The 26,701-nt window shown below is 39.5% G+C and overlaps 1 protein-coding gene across 1 annotated transcript in view; it reads left to right on the top strand.

Moving 5' to 3' along the window:
* The window catches only part of LOC134796463 (FACT complex subunit Ssrp1), a 41,798-nt gene that overhangs the window by 1,339 nt on the left and 13,758 nt on the right, over positions 1-26,701 (top strand). Inside the window, exons 3-16 of the mRNA XM_063768656.1 lie at positions 1,371-1,586; positions 1,643-1,772; positions 1,814-1,999; positions 2,041-2,178; positions 2,269-2,495; positions 3,313-3,491; positions 4,138-4,377; positions 5,757-5,885; positions 6,344-6,521; positions 6,556-6,724; positions 6,835-6,947; positions 6,985-7,243; positions 7,279-7,391; positions 7,556-7,671. Coding sequence (XP_063624726.1) covers positions 1,371-1,586; positions 1,643-1,772; positions 1,814-1,999; positions 2,041-2,178; positions 2,269-2,495; positions 3,313-3,491; positions 4,138-4,377; positions 5,757-5,885; positions 6,344-6,521; positions 6,556-6,724; positions 6,835-6,947; positions 6,985-7,243; positions 7,279-7,391; positions 7,556-7,671 — 2,393 coding nt within the window. The remainder of the gene's footprint in view (positions 1-1,370; positions 1,587-1,642; positions 1,773-1,813; positions 2,000-2,040; positions 2,179-2,268; positions 2,496-3,312; positions 3,492-4,137; positions 4,378-5,756; positions 5,886-6,343; positions 6,522-6,555; positions 6,725-6,834; positions 6,948-6,984; positions 7,244-7,278; positions 7,392-7,555; positions 7,672-26,701) is intronic.

Below are 26,701 nucleotides of genomic sequence, written 5' to 3'. Positions count from 1 at the left end.
CATGGGCGGCATGCCGCTCCTGGCGGATTGCATTTTGTTTTTCTTCCTTGACTTCCGGGGCGGCGAAACGTATTGGCCCGAGGCGCCAAATTTCAAAATACGCCCCTGGAAAGAGGGAAGCCTGAGGTGGTACACTGATGGCTCCAAATCTGGATCTGAAGTAGGCTGCGGAGTATATGGTGAAGCGCCTAGGAAAAGCATCAGCTTAAACCTAGGACGTTTTTGCTCTATATTCCAGGCAGAGGTATACGCCATTCTAGAATGCGCGTCAATCAATCTGCAAAGCAACTACGGCAACCACACTATCTATATCCATTCGGATAGCCAGGCGGCACTCTTAGCCCTAACCTCTGATGTAACCACATCGAGGCTGGTTGAGAACTGCAGGCAACTATTGAACAACCTTGGAGCCAGGAACAAGGTTGTTCTACGTTGGGTCCCGGGGCATGCGGGTATCGTAGGAAACGAGAAGGCCGACGAACTCGCGCGAGCAGGGGCTAAGGGGAAGAACTACAGTCCTGAGCCTTTTTGTGGTATTCCCAAAAGCCTAACGCGGCTCACCCTAAAGACCTACTGTCACTACAAAACCATTCAACTCTGGAGAGAAACAACAGGTTTGAACCATTCCAAAGCGCTTATCAAGGCCTTCAGCAAAAAGGCGTCCTCGAACGCCTTAGCGCTGTCTAGGAACCAACTGCGTAACTTGGTAAGGGTGCTTACTGGGCATTGCGGCCTAAATAAGCACATGCACACTATGGGGAAACGTGACATAGGGCGGTGCAGACTCTGTATGGAGGCAGAGGAGACGCCCTTGCACATCCTCACAGAGTGCCCTTGCCTAATGCGTACTCGTGACCTAATCCTGGGCGGACACATTTTGCGCCCGGAGGAGGCAAAGTCTCTCGAGACCAAAAGGATCCTGCAGCTGTTTGAAGTTGTAGGTTTGGATCGAGAGTTGTAGTAGGTGGCGATCACAATAGATCAGGAATGGTCGCAGTGATACATAGGCTTTGGAGCCTTATATAGCCCCTAAAAAAAAAAAGAAAAAAAAAATGTCTATACCTAGATGCCAGTCTGGCAAAAATGAGTGATTGACGTTCTACCAGAAGAAGATTTTCCTCTACTTTTCATATTTTTATCTCTGTCTTTATTTATTAAGGTGCGCAATAGGCAGGGCAGTCTTAAACTATGCTGGGGCCCTTTTGGAAAGCGAATTAAACTAACATTTTTCTATGATCTATGATCTTCAATTTAAATATACTGTAACTGTCTGTCCTTCGGGGCCCCCTGAAGACGGGGGCCCCGTGTGCCCTTATGTCAAAGACGGTACTGGCAATATGTTTGTAATACTAATAATCCTCCATATTCAGGAACAAGAAAAAGTGGCCAAGTTCTTCAAATCAAACTACAACAAGGACATGCTGGAGAAGGAGTTGTCCCTCAAGGGCTGGAACTGGGGCACGGCCAAGTTCAACGGGGCGGTGCTTGGCTTCAATGTAGGATCCAACACCGCTTTTGAGATTCCACTGCATTATGTGTCGCAGTGTAATACAGGGAAGAATGAAGTTACACTTGAGTTTCATCAGGTAATTCATTAAATAGTATAAAAGTAGCCAAGTTCTTCAAATCAAACTACAACAAGGACATGCTGGAGAAGGAGTTGTCCCTCAAGGGCTGGAACTGGGGCACGGCCAAGTTCAACGGGGCGGTGCTCGGCTTCAATGTAGGATCCAACACCGCTTTTCAGATTCCACTGCATTATGTGTCAGAGTGTAATACAGGGAAGAATGAAGTTACACTTGAGTTTCATCAGGTAATTCATTAAATAGTATAAAAGTAGCCAAGTTCTTCAAATCAAACTACAACAAGGACATGCTGGAGAAGGAGTTGTCCCTCAAGGGCTGGAACTGGGGCACGGCCAAGTTCAACGGGGCGGTGCTCGGCTTCAATGTAGGATCCTACACCGCTTTTGAGATTCCACTGCATTATGTGTCACAGTGTAATACAGGGAAGAATGAAGTTACACTTGAGTTTCATCAGGTAATTCATTAAATAGTATAAAAGTAGCCAAGTTCTTCAAATCAAACTACAACAAGGACATGCTGGAGAAGGAGCTGTCCCTCAAGGGCTGGAAGTGGGGCACGGCCAAGTTCAACGGGGCGGGTCCTCGGCTTCAATGTGGGATCCAACTCCGCTTTTGAGATCCCCCTGCATTATGGGTCCCAGTGTACTACAGGGAAGAATGAAGTTACACTTGAGTTTCATCAGGTAATTCATTAAATAGTATAAAAGTGGCCAAGTTCTTCAAATCAAACTACAACAAGGACATGCTGGAGAAGGAGCTGTCCCTCAAGGGCTGGAACTGGGGCACGGCCAAGTTCAACGGGGCGGCGCTCGGCTTCAATGTGGGATCCAACACCGCTTTTGAGATCCCGCTGCATTATGTGTCCCAGTGTAATACAGGGAAGAATGAAGTTACACTTGAGTTTCATCAGGTAATTCATTGAATAGTATACAAGTAGCCAAATTCTTCAAATCAAACTACAACAAGGACATGCTGGAGAAGGAGCTGTCCCTCAAGGGCTGGAACTGGGGCACGGCCAAGTTCAACGGGGCGGTGCTCGGCTTCAATGTGGGGTCCAACACCGCTTTTGAGATCCCGCTGCATTATGTGTCCCAGTGTAATACAGGGAAGAATGAAGTTACACTTGAGTTTCATCAGGTAATTCATTAAAAAGTATAAAAGCTTACTTAACTGCCATAAAAGGAGTCACTCTTTCATTTTAAGCCACGCGCACGAGTGTGAGCGGGCTTTATAATTGTGAAAACATATTTTTAATTCTTCATATCCCCTAACATGGTGGCACTGTTAATATAAATAAGATAGCATTTTCATTTACGATTTGGATTGGATATAATTTGGAATTTTGAACTAAAAACAATTTAACTTTAATGAAAATCTAAATGAAATATTTTGGTGGTACAAGAAGATATATTTTTCTTATGTGGTAATGGCATAAAGGAAAGTGCAGTGGCGGATTTGCCCTAAGGCCCGGGCCAAGGGCGGCAAGATTTTTGGGGGCGGCAAATTGTGACAAAAAATTCGCTGATAATAACAAGAAATAACTCAAAATGTATTCAATATGATGGGTGATGAGAAAGGGGGCGGCTACAGGTCCTGGGGCCTAGGGCGGCAAAGACTGCAAATCCGCCACTGGAAAAGTGTCATATATTATTAAAATTTATAAACATGGTTATAGATTTAAACTATTTCTGGCTCAATAATTAACTAATAACTAAATCCTACTTCAGAATGACGACACCCCAGCATCCCTAATGGAGATACGTTTCCACATCCCAACAAACGAGTTAGCCGGCGACATGGACGCTGTGGAAGCGTTCCACCAGCAGGTCATGAACAAGGCCAGCGTCATTTCCGTCTCCGGTGATGCCATCGCCATCTTCAGGGAGCTACAGTGTCTTACACCTAGGTATGGAAAGATTTTAAGAGTACTTCTATATACAAGTCCACATAGAATGACCTGCCTCGTAAGTACCTATATTACCGCGCTTCTGCCTATACGTGTCTTGCTTGGAACAAAAATACGCGTGCCCGATGCCTTGGCAAGGGCTTGTCTTTACTTCTGTCAGAAGAAAAAAAACTCATAATTAGAGTTGTTTTTTAATCATATTTGTATGTGTTCTTTAATAGAAGATATAGTAATTTACTAATATACATATGAACTGAATTTCTTAGAAGTATGATTGCAAACTCGTGAGCATTGTTGCTCAATACCTGTGCATATGGTATAATATATTTATCTAAAACCTTTCAAACTATACTATAATAAAATGTTACCATAAGTACTAAAATAATCCTTAAATACCTATTTCTAATAGAAATTTTCATTGGATACAACAGGGGTCGCATTTTTAAAAGGTCTGTAGTCTGTACTAACTGTATTAAACGGTTTTTAAACAAAAATGGTTGTTAGAAAGACACAGGAAGAAATATCATGTTTAAATCCTGTATAAACTGAGACCCTGGCTGCCTTTTGCCATTTCTGCACCATATCATAACTCGATTCATTCTATAAGTACTACAATAAATTATAAACAATCAATTTATCTCCACAGAGGTCGCTACGACATCAAAGTGTTCCAAACCTTCTTCCAACTGCACGGTAAAACGTTCGACTACAAGATCCCCATGTCGACCGTGCTCCGTCTGTTCCTCCTGCCGCACAAGGACACGCGGCAGATGTTCTTCGTGGTGTCGCTGGACCCACCCATCAAGCAGGGCCAGACCAGATACCATTACTTGGTGCTGCTGTTCGGCATTGAAGAGGAGACGAGCTTGGAGCTGCCTTTTACTGAGTATGTATTTACATGTAGTCATCAAAGTGTTCCACACCTTCCAACTGTACGGTAAACCGTTGAGACTACAAGATCCCCATGTCGACCGTGCTCCGTCTGTTCCTCCTGCGGCACAAGGACACGCGGCAGATGTTCTTCGTGGTGTCGCTGGACCCACCCATCAAGCAGGGCCAGACCAGATACCATTACTTGGTGCTGCTGTTCGGCATTGAAGAGGAGATGAGCTTGGAGCTGCCTTTTACTGAGTATGTATTTACATGTAGACATCAAAGTGTTCCACACCTTCCAACTGCACGGTAAACCGTTGAGACTACAAGAGCCCCATATCAACCGTGCTCCGTCTGTTCCTCCTGCCGCACAAGGACACGCGGCAGATGTTCTTCGTGGTGTCGCTGGACCCACCCATCAAGCAGGGCCAGACGAGATACCATTACTTGGTGCTGCTGTTCGGTATTGAAGAGGAGACTAGCTTGGAGCTGCCTTTTACTGAGTATGTATTTACATGTAGACATCAAAGTGTTCCACAGTTCGACACCGTCTAACTGTACGGTTAACCGTTGAGACTACAAGATCCCCATGTCGACCGTGCTCCGTCTGTTCCTCCTGCCGACAAGGACACGCGGCAGATGTTCTTCGTGGTGTCGCTGGACCCACCCATCAAGCAGGGCCAGACCAGATACCATTACTTGGTGCTGCTGTTCGGTATAGAAGAGGACACGAGCTTGGGGCTGCCTTTTACTGAGTACGTATTTACATGTAGACATCAAAGTGTTCCACACCTTCCAACTGTACGGTAAACCGTCGAGACTACAAGATTCCCATGTCAACCGTGCTCCGTCTGTTCCTCCTGCCGCACAAGGACACACGGCAGATGTTCTTCGTGGTGTCGCTGGACCCACCCATCAAGCAGGGCCAGACGAGATACCGTTACTTGGTGCTGCTGTTCGGTATTGAAGAGGAGACGAGCTTGGAACTGCCTTTTACTGAGTATGTATCTTTTACTAACTTAATATGCCACAGGACTTTATGAAATTTGTTGAAACTGGATTATATATCTTTTTATACAAAATTTTAACAATCAAACATCAAATAATATGGCTTTTTAATATGTTAATATGATCATATAAAATAATGGATATAAAGGTTCGAAACCCTAAAGGGTTTTTCTAAATTAAAGGCATTGAGTAAACCTATCTATCCGTATAAAATGGGGGTGTACATATTACTAATCAGATTGCAGAATATTCTACAAGAAACAGAGTGGTTGTTTTGATATTATATTATTTAAACTTGTTTGTCTTAAAGCAGCTGAAAAGCGATTGGTATTTTGTTTTGTCAAAGAATATAACTACAATAACGATAATATATTATGTTTCTAGGGAGGAGCTGAAAGAAAAATACGAGGATAAAATAAAAAAAGAGCTTTCGGGACCAACTTACGAAGTGTTGGCGAAAATTATGAAGGTCATCATAAACAGGAGAGTCACAGGCCCAGGTGACTTTTTAGGGTAAGCCAGTTAATTTTTTTATTATGTTGATTTCCAATCAGCAATAAAATGTAGGTAGAACTGATAGCAATAGTAGAAAAAAATAAGTTCACAGCAGATTTTCTGTGCTCAGGCAGAGTTTTCAATTTTTTAAATACCTTAATGTTGGTGACAATTTGGCAAACAAACACTCTGTACACCTGATGATAAACAGTTTAAGCAGTTTATGCAACTCCAGAGAAAGCTATATTATTATGCGCGTTGCAAACTTTCTAAAATTCATTTTCGAGATTTAGATTTAGAGATTTACTGTAGCCCTTCCAGAGGAGTCAATTCCATGTAAATCATGTCACAAGCAAACATATCCGGTAACAACTTTTGCAAGAAAAGCTTATTTGTTCAAAAATATTTTGGTGAAATGGCAGGCAGGCAAATCTACTGCGTCTCAGTCAATGTAAATAATATTAACCTTTTTTTAGCCACCACAAAACACCAGCAATCGCGTGCTCATACAAGGCGGCTGCCGGCTACCTGTACCCGCTAGAGAAGGGCTTCATCTACGTGCACAAGCCGCCCGTGCACATCCGCTTCGAGGAGATCGCCTCCGTCAACTTCGCCAGAGGCGGCGCCTCCTCCACCAAGTATGCAACCTTCATGGTAACACACACGGTACCTGTACCCGCTAGAGAAGGGCTTCATCTACGTGCACAAGCCGCCCGTGCACATCCGCTTCGAGGAGATCGCCTCCGTCAACTTCGCCAGAGGCGGCGCCTCCTCCACCAAGTATGCAACCTTCATGGTAACACACACGGTACCTGTACCCGCTAGAGAAGGGCTTCATCTACGTGCACAAGCCGCCCGTGCACATCCGCTTCGAGGAGATCGCCTCCGTCAACTTCGCCAGAGGCGGCGCCTCCTCCACCAAGTATGCAACCTTCATGGTAACACACACGGTACCTGTACCCGCTAGAGAAGGGCTTCATCTACGTGCACAAGCCGCCCGTGCACATCCGCTTCGAGGAGATCGCCTCCGTCAACTTCGCCAGAGGCGGCGCCTCCTCCACCAAGTATGCAACCTTCATGGTAACACACATACACACGGTACCTGTACCCGTTAGAGAAGGGCTTCATCTACGTGCACAAGCCGCCCGTGCACATCCGCTTCGAGGAGATCGCCTCCGTCAACTTCGCCAGAGGCGGCGCCTCCTCCACCAAGTATGCAACCTTCATGGTAACACACATACACACGGCACCTGTACCCGCTAGAGAAGGGCTTCATCTACGTGCACAAGCCGCCCGTGCACATCCGCTTCGAGGAGATCGCCTCCGTCAACTTCGCCAGAGGCGGCGCCTCCTCCACCAAGTATGCAACCTTCATGGTAACACACATACACACGGTACCTGTACCCGCTAGAAAAGGGCTTCATCTACGTGCACAAGCCGCCCGTGCACATCCGCTTCGAGGAGATCGCCTCCGTCAACTTCGCCAGAGGCGGCGCCTCCTCCACCAAGTATGCAACCTTCATGGTAACACACATACACACGGCACCTGTACCCGCTAGAGAAGGGCTTCATCTACGTGCACAAGCCGCCCGTGCACATCCGCTTCGAGGAGATCGCCTCCGTCAACTTCGCCAGAGGCGGCGCCTCCTCCACCAAGTATGCAACCTTCATGGTAACACACATACACACGGTACCTGTACCCGCTAGAGAAGGGCTTCATCTACGTGCACAAGCCGCCCGTGCACATCCGCTTCGAGGAGATCGCCTCCGTCAACTTCGCCAGAGGCGGCGCCTCCTCCACCAAGTATGCAACCTTCATGGTAACACACATACACACGGCACCTGTACCCGCTAGAGAAGGGCTTCATCTACGTGCACAAGCCGCCCGTGCACATCCGCTTCGAGGAGATCGCCTCCGTCAACTTCGCTCGAGGCGGCGCCTCCTCCACCAAGTATCCCAAGTAGCATTGCAAGCTGTATATAAGCTGTATTAAAGTTTATTTGTATACTATAAGCTGTACAGTTAGGCTGTACAAAGGCTGTATAAGCGCTTATACAGCCCTTATAAGTAAAAAAAGGGCCCAAATTATACAGCCTTTGGCGTTATTAGAGCTGTAGAGTAGCTGTATAAGCAATACATAAGCTGCATAATAGCTGCATTACAGCTATATTTCGGTGTAACAGGAAACCTTAACACTACAGATAATCTCTTATAAGTACGATATAAGAATATAAGTTTTAAATGAGTTATAAGAAAGAATTACAAGAGAATAATAATCATTTAAGAAACTAAAATGTCTTAATCTTGTTCATTCGTAATATAGTAATGGCGACAATAAAGTGATATAGTGGATGGTAAAAGTAAAAGTAAATATTATACAGGACTTGAATGGAATTTTACATTATTGGTAAGTGCGGATTATTATTTATTGTGAACCTGTGTATCTTTTCTGGCAAAATATTTACGCGCCTGCAAAATAACAAAGAGAAACCATAAGGAAAATATCAAAAATCGGTAAAGTTACTGTTTGTTTTTAAGGTTAGAGTATCAAAAATATTTATAAATATTAATTCTAAGGCTAAACAATTTATTTTAGCTGGTAATCATAACACGGCGTTAGTCTGCTAAATATTTGCAAGTATTTCTTTAATTATATTTACAAGTACGTTTTTTTTTTTATTGTAAAATGGCGACAATTTTTAAACAGCCTACAGGATAGTTGGAGAGCATTATAATCTTAGTAGCTGTGCTGTGTAATAAATGGAGTGTCTTTTACAGCTTTTGTAATTAAAACAGCTTTATAATAGAATATTTGTATTCGTTTGGCTGTATTTCGGTTCTCCGTACATAAGTTATAATTCTCTTTAGAGATCCGTATGACAAATAAAAAACCTGTACTGTAACTGTCATTCATTAAAAACATTCGTAAAAACTAAAAAACTAAAACTAGTGCCTACGTCAAATCATGGGATTAGTTGTCAAGCGGACCCCAGGCTCTCATGAGCCGCGGCGAAATGCCGGGATAACGCGAGGAAGAAGAAGACTGTAACTGTCATATATTCCTTTAGTTTTATAATACACTTATTTTCAGAAATCATTACACTACTATACTTATACGAGTGTAAAATTACGCCAAAAGATTGTTATAAGCGACTCTATCAGTAATACAGAAAAAAGCTGTACTATAGCTGCCATTTATTCATTTGGTTTTATAATACCCTTACAGACAGAAGCTATACAACTACTATTCTTATAGGAGAGTAAGATTACGCCATAAGAAATAGCTTTAAAACGGGGTTGACAGATACATTTGTACAGCTACAAGTGCCAAGTGATACTACAATACAGCCTGTATACAGCTTTTACGATAAAATTTGCTTGTAGTGTTTCACAACACTTAATGTTTTAAAACGGAGTTGACAGATACTTTTGTACAGCTAAAAGTGCCAAGTGTTACTACAATACAGCCTGTATACAGCTTTTACGATAGAATTAGCTTGTAGTCTCTCACAACACTTTTAGTTTTATAGTAGATTTTTTATATTCTGATAAAGCACCCCATGCTTCCGCAGAATCCTTTATAATGATTTTATACAGCTTGAGCTGTATAATGTCTGTAAAGTACCTTTTATACAGCTTAAATCTTTTCTGACACTCTTATACGTCCCTTAAATCACTCTTAGTTCTTAATTGGCTGCTATATTGATGCTGCCGACACTTCCATGCTACTTGGGATATACTACCTTGCTTAGTGTCACTTGCACAAGGCCTATTGACTTCCTTGAAACGATGTGACCCTTCAAAATTGTGCATGTGTTGTCCGTTCCCAGACGAGATTGCCAGTAATTAACATCAAAATATTTTACTACAGCAACATTGCTAGAACTGGCTTTGTCTATAGATGCGATTTCTAGGAACAAATCAAATTATTTTGATTTGTATTTTATGAAGTAGTCATATGTAAATTATTATTTATTTTTTGATATATGTATATTATTATCTATTATATTTCAGTTTTTCTTTGTCTATGTTCATAAAATCTACGAAGGGTAGACGTGCCTCTACCCTCCTTGATAAAATAAAAAAAAATCTTTGTCAATTGGCCTCTTTGATAGGCCTTGATTTGGGTCTGGCCGGTAAGAACATAGACAAGATAAAAGTCTGTAATGTCAATGCTGTCATTTAAGTCATTTAATGCAAAAATATAAATTTTCATATAAAACGATTTATTCACTTGAAATATATTTATTTACCTATTAATTTTGAAAATAAAATCTATTCATATGTGTGACGTCTAGATTCTGTTGTATTACAAGGTGATAAATAAAACTCAGTTGGTCAGTCAGGTGTGCTCCGCGACCCGCCTGTACGCCATGACAGTTGACAACAGAATGTCGACTTGCAGGTAGTTCGCATTGCACTTTTATTGTATAAACGTCACATCTCTTCCTTTTTATAATGATTTATTTATTTTATTTTATGCGTTAGCCATGCAACAATAGTTCAGTCATCTCACATCTGTTTATCTTATAACTGCTAGGTTAATTTTGTTTACGGGTCTAACGGGTTTATAGCAGTGAAAAACTCCAGTTTATAAAATAAGATGTTTAATCTTCTATTGTGGAAAAATGAGTATATAAAATTTGACAAGCAGAAAAACAAAAGACATACGCTAACTTTTTTATAGGTAAAATTATAAGCTGCCAGTCTCTGCGGAGGTTCTATTCCATTTTCTTGCGAACATGCCCCCGGGCGTTGAAAGCTTGCCTTTCAACCCAAACTGCTCAACCCAGGATGCAAGTACATCATAACAGCAGATCGCCGAGTTACTGAAGAGGTATCTTCTCTTCTAAGAGCATAACGTCGTCAAGTTGCAACGCTGAGTGTTGCAAGTTGCAACACTCAGGCTCTGGTGGAAGATTCCAATGCTTCCTGCTTGATTTGACTGCTGTCACAATTGTTCAACGCTAATAGACTGGCCAATGTAGCGTACTCCTCGAGGTCATGAACCGACACTGACGAAAGAGGGCGGTCACCGATGGAGTGGTAGCAGCAGCCTTGCAGCATTTTTGAAATAAATGGCAGCAATTTTTCTGGGTGGGACGAAATTCAAATCAGTGGGAAGTGGCAACCAAACCAGTGTTGAGGTCATCGACGATAAACATTATGTTACAATACCCAGCACTCCTTAAATAAAATGTGGTTGACTTTACCCCAGCTTCCCATTAAACTCCAATGTAAAGGAGGACACGCAGAACTAACATTAGAAAATAATAATGTCATCATTGCTGCAGCATTAGCTTGCGAATCACAGCTGCGCTTTGATAAATAAGTTTAAGACTCACTGCATCCATCCATAAATGATGTACAGTATATAACTTAAATAATGAGTAATTAATGCTAGCAAGTAAATACTAAATAATACTGGTTAAGTCACCTGCTAGCAATAGATAGTACCTATATACATAGTACGAAAACATACGAAAAATGCCTATATAGCACTTTTTTAAGTCTTAGTCTACTAAGAGCCAAAGTAGGTACACTAATGAGTTTACATATTTAAAAACGTAAGTAATAATAGCTGTGCTAATTAGTTGCTATTGTAATAAGTAAAATCTCAGAACACTAGGGTTTTTCTTTAACTTTAAATTTACATTTAAGAGAATATTTAATCTTCTTGCCTAGTGAAAATCCTAGTAGTGAAATGCTTTCTAACTAATTTCCTGTTCGAGGAATGATGAGATTGTTTGGTGCAGGCCTTGGCAGGCTGCTGGAACCGCGTGAGTTGGGTTCGAGTCTCATCGTCAAGCAATCTATTACTAGCGCAAGAGGTGACATTCGTAAAATAACAATTAATTCGCGAAGGAGCCGATACTTGACCGCTGTTTGTTGGGCCTGCGACTATATACCCTAATTTAGTCTCAAATAGTATCGTCTGTCCATCGCTTAATTCAATTTTATGCGACCCTAACAAGTTCCAAAAATGGTCAGCCCCAATCAAGATATCAACCTCGGATGGCTTATAAAAGTTAGGGTCAGCTAAACGGATGCTAGACGGAATATTCATTCGTGATATCTTCATCTTTTGATAAGGCATTTCGTCAGATATTGATGGCAAAACAGAACAATTTAAATAAGTCGAGTAGGTGTCATCCAACGATTTAATTGGCACCTGGCACATTTTACCTACGTGAGACTTTAATTTGTTTATGCCTGTAACCGATTTATTTACACGATTAGTATGTAAATTTAACTGCCGACACATCTTCTCAGTCACAAAACAAGACGCACTACCATTATCTAAAACTGCTCTGGCTATGATCTCGCGATTGTCATGCCCATATACTTTAATCAATGCAGTTGTTAGTAGTCCGACGTCTGGTTCAGATGCATTCGAATGTGGAGTTGTGACTCGCATGCGAGCCGATAATGCAGGAACAGAGGCGGCAGCCGGCGTTGACGCCGTTGATGCCGGCGACGCAGGCCGCTCGCACGAGCTTGATTCCGTTGTTTGCGTATGCTCTGTGACATGAACGAGTGAATTATGCTTGCGCTTGCATATTCCACAACCTGCCTTCTTGCAATGGTTTGCATAGTGATCTCGTCGGAAGCAATTAAAACAAACTTTATAATTCGGCAGCAAGTTAAGCCGCTCGATATTGCTTAACGCGAGAAACTGAGAGCAGTTATTTAAGCTATGCTCACCATTACATTTCGGACATAACTGAGACTGAGAAGTGACACAGTGTTCAGTGGGTTGAGTAGAGAGCAAAACCCTATGTTTAGATGCGATTTTAGCCGGCTGACTAGATTGACCGGCGCCTGATGCGCTCGATAACTCTAAGGTTTCAATCAAGTCTGCACGATTACGCATAAAAGTGATAAAATTATCAAATGAAATAGGCACAGTCTTATCAAAGCTTCCTTTATGTTCCTCCCACTCACGAAATGTCGTAGCGTCTAATTTGTTGCTAATAATGTGAATAAGGAGCGTATCCCAATGTTTGACAGGCTCACCTAGGGATTCTAAGCATCTCAGATTTTTGTTTACGTGGTCAATAATACGTTTTAAATGCACGGACGACTCCTTGATGATCGGCTCGATGTTAAATAAAGCAGATACATGGTTTTGTAATAACAACCTCTTGTTATCGTACCGCTCACACAAGAGTGTCCACGCCACCTCATAATTGCTCCCAGAAAATTCAATAGAATTAATAACCAACGCCGCAGATCCTTCCAACGATGCTCTTAAATAATGGAATTTATTAATGTTATCGATATCATCGTTAGAATGGATCAGACTTGTGAAAGTATCTCTGAAGCCTAGCCAATTCTCGTATGAACCCTGAAATTTCGGTAACTGAATAGTTGGCAGCTTAACCAGTTTACGATTCGCACCACTTCGCGACCCACGATTACTACTTGACTCAAACTCGTCACGTTTTTTATTAAAATTGTTGAGCATATCCTGGGCCCGCGAGAGTACAGAGAAGTAGCTATTTTGGAACTCATCTCGCTCTGTCATATGTGCATCTAAACTTTCACTGTTGCACTCTAACTGTGTCTGTACATCATCATAAAGTGCATACAATGCCTCAATCTTACCTATACGCAACTGCAATTGACTAGCTTCAGTTTGAGTTAATGACGACTCCTTCACTTTGCCTAGGTATGTAGTAAATAAGGTGAGTTGACCTTTATAACTGCCTCTTTTGCGAACTAAATCCTTTTCGTCAACCATTTTTGGGAAGCTGGTGTACGTACCACCTTGAATGTAAACAATTTATAATGCAATTAATAAAAAATAATCCCTAGTAAAATAATTCCTGTTTAAAAATAATACAGATAAAATTAGTCCACAATACACATGAAATTAAATATAAATGACAATAGTCTCAAGTGAATAGATTAGGAGTACACGAATAACGGCAAATTAACGGTCAGAAGTTGCGTTGACAATATCACATTTTAAATAATTACAACGAACTAAATTACAAATGAATCTGACTCATATAACTACCAAATAGGTACACTTTATAATAAAATATTCACTAACCTGAAGTACACTATAAATCCTACCTATTTACACTACCTTAATAACGAGTGCTGGTCCTAATAATAAATCCTAACACACTCAACACTGGCGGATTCCGATGTCCCAGTGAATTTCTTCATCACAGCCTCGGCAGTCATAACATCCTCAGTGACAAATTGGTAATTTATAGGTATTTCCCTTCGGTCCTTCAATAGATTTTGGTTCCTTTATTTACACCCGGTTCGTGTGGACCATGTTTACGGGTCTAACGGGTTTATAGCAGTGAAAAACTCCAGTTTATAAAATAAGATGTTTAATCTTCTATTGTGGAAAAATGAGTATATAAAATTTGACAAGCAGAAAAACAAAAGACATACGCTAACTTTTTTATAGGTAAAATTATAAGCTGCCAGTCTCTGCGGAGGTTCTATTCCATTTTCTTGCGAACAATTTAGATTCTAATTCCGACATACTACCACCGGTTCGGAAAACAGCGTTAACCTCAGACCCGAGAAGAACCGGCGGAAGAAACTCGGCGAGGTGTGGATATATTCATTTCTCAACAGTTCAACAATATACATTTTTTAACAATATAACCTTGGAATATTTACACTATTCCTAGTATCTCTCTCAGTTGCTTAGCGGTCAGCTGGAAGAGATCCTTTAAAGGGATGAGTTCGCCTTTGTACACATTTATTCTATTCTCTTATTGTTATGTACTTGTTTAGCGTAATAAAGTGTTTTAATACAATTATGGTTTTACTTTTACAATGTCAGTCTCTCTCCTTCTCCTTTTTTCAGTTTTGAATTTCGAGTCTGCTTTCTTTTATTCAAATTGATAATAACTCGAGGTTTATATATCTTACCAGTTTAACCTTAATTGATACATATTTTCTTTGGATGCTTACACTTTTCTAGGTATTTTCATTAGCGTTCAAGCTATATACACGTTTCACACAATTAATACCTATTTCGTGAATTTCCAATAAAATTGTAACAAACAGGTCGCTTTCCAATAACATCTCGTACATGTACATTATTTATTGGCAACAACTGATTTCCTCAGTTTTACTTGGCTGTTTGATAGGTAATATAGTATAATATATAGATATAATGCAATTTATAATATGTGGTATTATCTATGAAAAGGGACCTTATTGTCGATGGCGCTTACGACACTAACATCGATGAGCACTAAACGTAGTAGTTTAAAATTGGTGATTCTGGCCCATTTTAGTTATTTTGATTTCCAATTTAGCAATTAAGTTTCTTTGATTACCACCACCATATTTACAGACTTTTACAAGGATTTCATGCATTATTTTCTAGTATGTATAAGTCCTTGAACTACGTTATTGCTTGTCAGAAACACGACGGCTCATTATTTTCTCGATAGAATCTTAAGTTGAAAACATGCCTAACACTGTCTTTATTTCCTTATGTTAGAAGTACTAGGACGAAAATGTATATGAAACTTACTTCAGTCGATAGCTTTTAAGTAAATCTTCATTATTGCTTGTCCTTTTATTGATACGTTAATTTTTTCATTCATCATTTGATGAATTCAACATTTTGCCTACTAAATTACACCCTACGCGGCAATACCTTGCGCCTATTCCTCACGCCAGTACGCCCGTGACCACTGTCAGCGTCGGACCTGTGCTAGTTTAGCGGACGTTTCATAAAATGGGTAATCACAGTATAAATATGCAAATATGTTATACACACAATGTTTTTCAACATACTTACGAAGAAAAGCAAAATAATCTTAAATACGGTGACATTTCAGACATTCGTCCGTCATATTGTCATTTTATAACAAGTTGGGCAGCAAAGGCACACACCCATCTAACCAATCCGGAATTCAGTCACGATTGATAAATTGTGTAAACATATTTTAAAAGGCTATAAAATTAATCAAATTGAATAATTTAGACTGGTCACATTTTTGTAAAAATCGATTTCTACTGGCAAAACATATTACTTTTTGGCAACCGGGTTTTTTAACCTAATTAGACCCCGCTGAATCCGAATTTGCCGGTTGCTTGATAGAATTCTTGACTGGAAGTGAGATATGTGATATTAAAGGTCCCTTTTTTTAGTTTTTCGTAAATAACTCGTAAACGGTGGCCAATATAAAAAAATGAACTAATAATCTACACAAAATTTTCAATAAAAAAGATTCAGTACATTTTTAGCAGGGATCAATATTTAAAAAGATAATAAAGAGGGAAAGTTAATTATAATAAATTCTAAGGTTCCTTGTTTTTATTTTTTCGTTAATAATTTGAAAAGTATGACTCATAGCAAAAACAAATCTTACACATAAATCATCATCATCATCATCATCATCTCAGCCATAAGACGTCCACTGCTGAACATAGGCCTCCCCCTTGGACCTCCATACGTGCCGGTTGGAAGCGACCCGCATCCAGCGTCTTCCGGCGACCTTAACAAGATCGTCTGTCCATCTTGTGGGTGGACGTCCTACGCTGCGCTTGCTAGTCCGTGGTCTCTACTCGAGCACATTTCGACCCCATCGGCCATCTTCTCTGCGTGCAATGTGGCCTGCCCATTGCCACTTCAGCTTGCTAACCCGGTGGGCTATGTCGGTGACTTTAGTTCGTCTACGGATCTCTTAATTTCTGATTCGATCACGTAGAGAAACTCCGAGCATAGCCCTCTCCATAGCTCGTTGAGCGACTTTGAGTTTTGAGATGAGGCCGGTAGTGAAAGACCACGTTTCGGAGCCGTAAGTCATCACTGGTAACACACATTGATTAAAGACTTTCGTCTTGAGGCACTGAGGTATGTCGGACGAAAAGACATTACGTAGTTTCCCGAATGCTGCCCAACCGAGTTGGATTCGGCGGTTGACCTCTTTCTCGAAGTTGGACCTACCTAATTGGACTACTTGTCCTAGGTAGATGTACGAGTCAACAACTTCGAGTACCGAGTTCCCAACAGAGACTGGGATGGGCACAACATTGGCATTTGACATAAGTTTCGTCTTGTCCATGTTCATTTTCAAGCCCACCCGTTGTGAAACTCGGTTGAGGTCATCGAGCATCATGCTGAGTTCCTCCATCGACTTTGCCATGACTACGATATCGTCGGCAAACCGAAGGTGAGTGATGTATTCGCCGTTGATGTTGATGCCAAGTCCTTCCCATTCCAGGAGCTTGAAGGAGTCTTCCATTACGGCAGTAAACAGTTTCGGAGAGATAACGTCTCCCTGCCTTACGCCTCTTTGCAATGGAATCGCCCTCGTGCTCTGCTCCTGTACTCGGACCGACATGGTGGCGTTATTATACAAACACTTCAACACTTCGATGTACCGAACTACCGATAGTCAATATGGCATCGCTGAAGAGACAAGCACCGCCCATGTTTCCACCGAATCGAAGGCTTTCTCATAGTCCACAAACGCTAAGCATAATGGCAAGTTATACTCTTCGGTCTTCTGTATAACTTGCAGCAGCGTATGGATGTGGTCTATGGTACTATAGCCTTTTCGGAAACCGGCTTGTTCGGGAGGCTGGAAGTCATCAAGTCTGTGTTCGAGACGGTTCGTGATGACCCTTGAAAACAGCTTATAGACATGGCTCAGAAGCGTGATGGGTCTGTAGTTCTTCAATAGGTTGTTATCACCTTTTTTGAAGAACAACACCACCTCGCCTCTATTCCATGTTTCAGGCGTTAACGTTATGCCCTCGGACAAGGCGGAATTAAAGAGCTTCTGGAGGACTTTAAGTACCGGTGTTCCACCCGCTCTCAGAAGCTCTGAAGTGATTTCGTCTTTGCCCGGCGCCTTGTTGTTCTTAAGCTGCTTCAGGGCCATCCTAATCTCGTACAGACTGATGTCCGGGATATCTTCGGTATAATGTCGGGACAGCTTGGCTCTTGGACCTCCTACCAAGCTGTCAACGGGCTTTGCGATCGAAGTGTATAACTGTCCATAGAACCTCTCGATCTCACCTAAAACCTCCGCTTTGCTCGACGCTATGCTGCCATCTTCCCGTTTCAGCTTTGTCAGCTGGCTTTGCCCAATAGACCCTTGCTTTGCTTGCGTTGCTTTGTCCTTTGCGAACACTTTGGAGCCTTGGTTTCGCTCAATAGTCTCTTTAATACGGTTAGTATTAAAGAGACGCAGATCATGTCGCAAGGACTTAGATATACGTCTATTGAGCTGCCTATATGACTCCGCGTCATCGGGAGACTGCAACTGTAGCGAGCGTCGTTCAGCCATGAGGTTTAAGGTTTGCTCGGTCAATTTCTGAGGTCTATCTTTACGGCGGGGTCTAAAAAACTTAGACCCTACTGTGTGGACAGTTTCCACTAGCCCGTCGTTGATTTCGTCCACTGAAGCCAAGTTCTCTAGGCAAGCAAAGCGGTTAGAGAGCTCGAGTTGAAAGCTTTCGGGGTTTTGAACATGGGCTCGAGTAGGTCGGAGCGTAGACTTCATCAGGCTGGACCTTTCAAGTTTAATATTGATATTCAGTGTGCCTCTTACGATTCGGTGATCACTACCGGTCTTTACCCTGTTGATCACACATAAATAATAAACATAAAATTTCCTACAAGAAACATGTAGGGGGCTGTCCATAAATTACGTCATCGATTTTTGACAATTTTGGACCCCCCCCCCCCCCTATAATCATCCAAAAATCATGCTTCAAATGACCCCATTTCCTCCTACTTCATGCTACCGTCATCCGATGTCCAGACCCCCCCCCCCCCCCCTAATTTGAAATGACGTAATTTATGAATAGCCCCTAGAACACTTTTCGCTAGGATCAATATTTAAAAAGACAAAGCAGCCGGTAAGTTAATTACAATCAATTTTAAAGTCCCTTTTTAGTTTTTTGTAAATAACTCGTAAACGGTGTCCCATAGCAAAATAGGTTTTATGAATAAATAATCTACATAAAAATTCCTGCAAAAAACATCTGAACACTTTTCTCTAGGATCAATATTTAAAACGATATTAAAGGAAGAAAGTTCATTACAATCAATTCACATGTCACTTTTTTTAGTTTTTAGGGTCCCGTACCTCAAAAGGAAAAAACGGAACCCTTATAGGATCACTCGTGCGACTGTCTGTCTGTCTGTCCGTCTGTCACAGCCCATTTTCTTCAAAAGTACTGGACCAATTAAGTTGAAATTTGGTACACACATGTAAATTCGTGACCCAAAGACGGACATCTTACGTAAACAAATGAATTTTAAACATGGAGGCCACTTTTTAGCCAAGGGGTTACGTTTACGTTAAGTTAACATTAAATTAAGAACCTATTTTGCTATGGGCCACCGTTTACGAGTCATTTACGAAAAACTTAAAATAGGGACCTGGAAATTGATTATAATTAACTTACCCCCTTTAATACCTCATTAAATATTGATCGTAGCGAAAAAGTGTACAAAACCTTTTTTGTGGACAATTTTATGTTCAATATTTACGTATAATATTTTTTACAACTGCCCCCGTTGCAACCGTTTACGAGTTATTTACGAAAAAAAAGCGACCTGTGAACTGAATGTGATTAACTTTCTTCCTTTAATATCGTTTTAAATATGGATCCTAGAGAAAAGTGTTCAGATGTTTTTTGCAGAAATTTTTATGGAGATTATTTATTCATAAAAACCTATTGTGCTATGGGACACCGTTTACGAGTTATTTACAAAAAACTAAAAAGGGACTTTAAAATTGATTATAATTGACTTACCGGATGCTTTGTCTTTTTAAATATTGATCCTAGCGAAAAGTGTTCTACATGTTTCTTGTAGGAAATTTTATGTTTATTATTTGTGTAAAATTTGTTTTTGCTATGAGTCATACTTTTCAAATTATTAACGAAAAAATAAAAACAAGGAACCTTAGAATTTATTATAATTAACTTTCCCTCTTTATTATCTTTTTAAATATTGATCCCTGCTAAAAATGTACTAAATCTTTTTTTATTGAAAATGTTGTGTCGATTATTAACGTTTAACATTTTTTTTATATTGGCCACCGTTTACGAGTTATTTACGAAAAACTAAAAAAAGAGACCTTCAAAAATTGATTATAATTAACTTTCCCGCCTTAATATCTTTTTGAATATTGATCCTAGCGAACAATTGTACGGAATCTTTCTTGTAGGCAATTTTATGCAGGTTACTTATGTTTAAGAAAATTTTTGCTATGCGCCACCGTTTAAGAGTTATTTACGAAAAACTAAAAAAAAGGGACCTTTAATATCAACTATCTCACTTCTAGTCAAGAATTCGATCAATCAACCGGCAATTTCGGATTCAGCGGGGTCTAATTAGGTTAAAAAACCCGGTTGCCCGGTTAATATGTTTTGCCAGTCGAAATCGATTTTTACAAAAACATGATCAGTCAAGTATACACTCATATTGTATACATATAATTAATAATTATTTAGGTACACTCACCGACCTCACCGTCTTACCTACCATTTTTAGGGTTCCCTACCCAAAGGGTAAAACGGAACCCTATTAGTAAGACTCCGCTGTCCGTCCGTTCGTCCGTCCGTCTGTCAGCAGGCTGTATCTCACGAACCGTGATAGCTAGACAGTTGAAATTTTCACAGATGATGTATTTCTGTTGCCGCTATAACAACAAATACTAAAAAGTACGGAACCCTCGGTGGGCTCAGTGGGCGAGTCCGACTCGCGCTTGTCCGGTTTTTAATTTCATTAAGTACTCATCAAAATTCGAATTTACTAATAAATCTTTTTCAATATTAATTGCCGAACTAAAAATCCCGGAACTGACGATTCAGAATACCGATGTCGTCAGAATAAGGACGTAGACGTGCTGCGCGGGAATGGTGCGGTGCGCCGCGCGGGGCGCCCGCCTGCCCGTTCTACCACTCGTCTGCTTCACCCCCTTGAAAACGTAAAACTCGAGTATAAGAGCGCCTTAAATATTCTATACACTTTTTCGCTAGGATCAATCTTCTTCTCCTTCAACCTAGCGTTTTAGCTAAGCGTCCGGTCTTCAGCATCCTCTGGTGTGAGTAGATTTTAAGTAGATTACTTATGTATCAGAACATTTTTTGGTACAGGCCACCGTTTACGAGTTATTTACAAAAAATATTAACAATTGATCATATTTAACTTTTTACCTTAAATATTTTTTTAAATACTGATCCTAGCGAAAAAGTGTATAGAATATTTAATGTAGACAATTTTACGCAGATTACTTATGTATCAGAACATTTTTGCTACAGGTCACCGTTTACGAGTTATTTATAAAAAACTACAAAGGGACCTTTAAACCCGATGACTGATAAGTTCATCAGCGTCACATAACATAAATTGACCTCCGCATTGGATAGACAGCAACATTGAATGTTCCAGTAATCAAAGAAACTTAATTGCTAAATTGGAAATCAAAATGACTAAACTGGGCCAGAATCCCCAATTTTAAACTACTACGTTTTGTGCTCATCGATGTTAGTGTCGTAAGCGCCATCGACAATAAGGTCCCTTTTCATAGATAATACCACATATACGTAAATGGTCCAATGTTAAGTAAGGTAAAAAGTCATACCAGATATCACAACCTATTTAGTTTTACTTGTGTACTGGTATGTTATTTACGCAAACCATGATCTATACAAATAGATTTCTATTACTCGGGTAAAATGATGTAGGTACCTACATATTTGACCGTTATTATTATAAATTGCATTGGATACATTATTTTATTACCGTTTTTTAATTATAATACTTGCTGAATACAGTATTGACCTCAATTATATTCAAGTATGGTATATCGACTGTACTGTTAATCTAGCAACTTAATGTTACTTATACAATGAATGATATTATTTATGTTATGAAAACAACTTTAATCCCTGCTTACAATTGGAAGTTGATTTTAGCCTTGACTATAGTCTACAATAGCCCTTGACTACAATATACACAGCCTTAATTTTACAGTTACAGTCACATTAATATTTTTTTTTAAAGACATTTTGCTTCCCTTAGGTTCAATTACTTACAGATTTATTATAGAGCAAAACTAGCACCTGTGTATGTTTATTTTGATGGTGGCATATATTGTTTAACTCTAATTATGTATATTTTACAAGGAACCAATAGAATTTCATTACCATGAACACGGTTTCACCGACTACATTGTTCGAAGATTTACTTTATTATTATTCCGTTGCTTTAATAAAACCCTACGCCATTTTGGGTTTTAGTTCATACTTGGTACTTAGTACCTGTACGATAATTAAACAACGACTTAAGTAAATAACTCTTTGATAATATATATGTACTCTTGCAAATATAGAGGCTCGATCTGCAACCTCAATTTACAAGGTTTGTTTGATTTTGTTAGTTTCAACCTCAACTAGGCAAACTGCAATTTGGTGCAATCAAGATCACGTCTGGTCCTTACGTTTTTATACGTACACAGTATAAATTTCCCACTAACGTGCCTTTTTATTACACTTAATTAAAACTCATCTCTATCTGGGTAACTGTCCGATATTGACGCCATCGCTTGGCCGTCCATTTTACGGATTTGGTTACTATGTTCGTATGTGTATGTTTTCACTATTAGGAACAAGTCATATATAAAGTAGCGCAGTGGGAGTGCAAGGTTTCACGCATCGTCACTGATTGGTACTTTGTATTTTTTTCAGCATTTACTTTAGATACCTACACAATGTGTGGCATTGTGACGGACCCAGCGTCTATTTATTTACCTTAAATTGACCTTTGACCTGATTGTAAATTTATAGAATTACTATTGTGTTCTTTTGGCACTAAAATTAGTTGATTGGCTTTAGGTAATTTATTTATTTTTGGACTTTAATTTAGTCGGCCCGTCGACTTTTATCGGTACTCATTTAGTCCTAGTGCAGCTTTGCATTTTGAATTGGCCTTTGTAGGCACATTTATCACATGCCGGCACATTTTATCTTTTAGGGGGAAGGCGGCGCCATTATCACAATCCTGTCTACCTGTTTGTTATGTTTGCCCAAAAACTCTTTCAGTTGCCTCCTAACATTTTATCAAATTTGTTCCCATAATCACTTGTTTATTGTAACTGAAACCCCTAGATTCAATATTTTCCTTTAGATCGGCGGAGGCTCAATTTTCCGCATTGAAATCACATTTAGAATCATTAGGAATAGATTAGATTAGAAATTTCCAAAGTACAATTCTTGTTGCATCAGTCGAAACACGAATCGTTCATACAAACTCTGTTTTTGCGAAAAGTATTCTTATAATTTGTCGACAGCAACTTTAAAAATGTCCATTACGCTAGCTTCTGAAACGTGCGTACTTGGAAGAGTGCTCGCAGATAGCAGGCACACGACACTCAGGCACATCCTAAAGCGGACAATTAAGACATTATTGTAATACTATCCGTAAGTAAGCACGGAACATGTGCGTTAGGTAAGTACCTTCTAACTACCGAGTTTCTGTACTTAAGGAGTTATCGAAGTAACGTGTAACAAACAGAACAGGTAGACACATATACATAGGATTGGACCCCAAGACATACATTAAAGTTCAACGAGTCTTTGTGACAATAACCTGAGTTTCACTCCTTAACGTTAATTATAGTCACATATTACTAACAATTTAAATTTAATGGAATTTTTCCTGAGCTATATTTATTTTTAATTCTGAAGAACTTATCATTTGCACTACATGGGCCGATATCCCATGCAGCACTCGCGGAGTTTTCACTCCAATGGTATTTCCTTATTCGGACTTAGGTTCCACTCACGGAGTCTTCACTCCAATTGTAGGTATTTATTTATACGGAACTCGTATCTTGCATAAACTATACATTAATACCATTGTCTTTTCAGCCTATGAAACTCGACTTTTCTAGTTTTCATATTTATAGGCAAGGTTGTGTCAATGTCTAGTTAGTTATTTTAAATACACCATAGTCGGCATCAGCAACCCCGCCCCACCACCATAACCGCGGTACTTGCATTTGAAAACTCGTTTAAATAATTAAATAAAGAACTTATTTAAGGAGGACAAGGTAAGCATTTCATGAGTTTCCAAATGTAATCGATCACCGCGCAATCATTGCTGGCGCGGCAGAATTATTAAGCATAGCCATACCTTCCCAAGGCCCACGGTCCTACCAGCTGTAGTAGGTACTTTCTAAGTTCGGTGGAAGAATTTTTTACATTTATTCGGAAAATGTTTTTTTTTATTATAATTATTTTCAACAAAATCTGTTTACTGCACACATGTACGCCTCTAGATTCTTCAGACTCTCAAGACTCTTAGACCCTTTAGACTTCTTTAGACTATTTAAACTCTTACAATCTTTAGACTCTAACTTAGATTCTGTAGTCTCCTTAAGACTCTTTAGACTATTTAGACTATTAAGACTATTTAGACACTTTACTTTTTAGACTATTTAGACTCCTTACTCTTTAATCTCTTGAGACTCTTTAGACTCTTTAGACTATTTAGACTCTTAAACGCTTTAGACTCTTTAGACTATTTAGACTCTTTAGACTCTTTAGACTCTTTAGACTCTTTAGACTATTTAGACTCTTTAGACTCTAGACTATTTAGACTATTTAGTCTCTTTAGACTATTTACTCCTTAGACTCTTTAGACTCTTTAGACTCTTTAGACTATTTAGACTCTTTAAACGCTTTAGACTCTTTAGACTATTTAGACTCTTTAGACTCTACTCTTTTAACTCTTTAGACTTTTCAGACTCTTTTCACTCTTTAACTCTTTAAACTCTTAAGACTCTTTAGGTTTAAACTCTTAAGACTTTAGGTTCTTTGATCTAACTTATTTTTATTTTTTATTTCCTTATACATATATTATGTGATGTGAAAAGCAGTATGGGTCACATGGTAGCAAAATTATTTTCACTTTGGGCGTTAACACTTGAATCCCTCACTACGCTCAGTATTCCATTTTAATACCTCGCTTCGTTCAGGATTCAATGTTCGCCGTCGCCGTAACCATGACATTTTGCTCCTTAGCGACACCACCTAATGTTTAATTGAAGCAGAGTTGCATCTGTTTTGCTTCGTTTCATTTTAAACAAAACAAAATGAACCCTGAATCCTACACTATAGATTCAAATTTCAATAGCAAATTTCAGACTTTTTCCTTGTATGGCTGGGCCCCAGGAGGGTGAGTGCAATATTAACACAACAACATTTACAACCATAAAAGTATTCCATTTTTGGAGAATACTCGTATTAAGCTTAAGCTTTACGACAAATTTCACCGACAGTATCAGTTTGTTTACTTATTTTTCCTTTTGCAATATAGAAACAAGACCCAGATAATATTATGCTGATTTGGTTAAATAATTTAAATGCATATCTAACTAGCACACGTAAGCTAAGTAGCACCATGTTGTATAGCAGATGATCTGTTGATTTTTATTGAGTCTGACGCTAAATAAAGCGTACACTTATTATTTATTTAGGTAGATAACTTCTGGTTAAAAGTGTTAACCCTATTATGTGAACTATTATTAAGCATTTGTCGTTAATTTGATACATTTGTGAGCTAATAATAAACTACAGCGCACCCAGATATTGTTTCAACAACCGTTAACGCAGACAGCACCACGTTGGTATACTTAGTTACCTGTAGTAAATTACCGGTGAACAGACATATTCAGCACTACACAGCAATATGCGCGACAGTTTATTTATTATACGTATAACTTAATTATAGTTTTACACGCTTCCTTAAATACACAGTCGCTATAAAAGTTTTATTTATATTTTATAATAACTTATTTTACTGTATTTGGCTTAATTTCTGTTCACCGACCCGTTTTTGGAAAGGTAAAAGCATTAAATGGTATTTAAACTGAATAAGACGTTGAAATGTGCCCTATAGTAATATTATTAGCGTAAAAATAGTTATTTTCTCGATCAAAATATAGTTTAAATACCAGAAGTGTACCTTATAAAGATGTTTATGTGCTCAGAGCTATAAATTAAGTCCACAATGGGTCCATCATACCTGTGCTATTTGGGTCATTCGTCTCCCTCCCTTTTATTGAAAAAATAATTTCAAACTGATAACTTTTTGTCGGTTATTTAGCAACTACATCGATTTTTTTGTTTTTTCTTACGTTCTTTATCCTCGTCGCCATTGTGACGTCTAGATTCTGTTGTATTACAAGGTGATAAATAAAACTCAGTTGGTCAGTCAGGTGTGCTCCGCGACCCGCCTGTACGCCATGACAGTTGACAACAGAATGTCGACTTGCAGGTAGTTCGCATTGCACTTTTATTGTATAAACGTCACAATATGTACGAGCAACATATCTAAATGCGTCTTCGCACAGATTTAGTTAAATTTAAACCGTTGTCTCTCTTCCTTCCTTGCTGTATGTATCCGGCAATGGCGACTTTATCAACAATTCTTATACGGATTATGGAAAGCCCTAATGTGTGTGTGGAAACCGTTGTAGTAAATCAGAAACAGCGATAATTTCAAGGTAAGATATATATTAATCTTTAAATAAAAATGAGCGTGCTAATTACCAAATTCAAATATAATAATTTAATCTTACTATCCCCGTAAGTCCCGCGGACGCGTCCGAAATTATAATCAAAATTCAACATAGATGTAAAACCCCACAGTGTTTAAGCTGGTAACCCTAGGAATTAGCGACGTTAGTAATTAGGAAGATAGATTATATTGTTTAATTTTTTGACTATTTTGTTTTAGAAAGTGAATCAGCAGATGGCTTGAGCGTGAGATAATAATATAATCCTGGGCCGTCATATGATTTCTTGGAAAAAG

This window comes from Cydia splendana, chromosome 13 (genome assembly GCF_910591565.1).
Source record: "Cydia splendana chromosome 13, ilCydSple1.2, whole genome shotgun sequence".
Taxonomy (NCBI): Eukaryota; Metazoa; Arthropoda; class Insecta; order Lepidoptera; family Tortricidae; genus Cydia; species Cydia splendana.
Note: the sequence above shows the minus strand (reverse complement) of the source record. Positions and strands in the feature narration are given on the sequence as shown.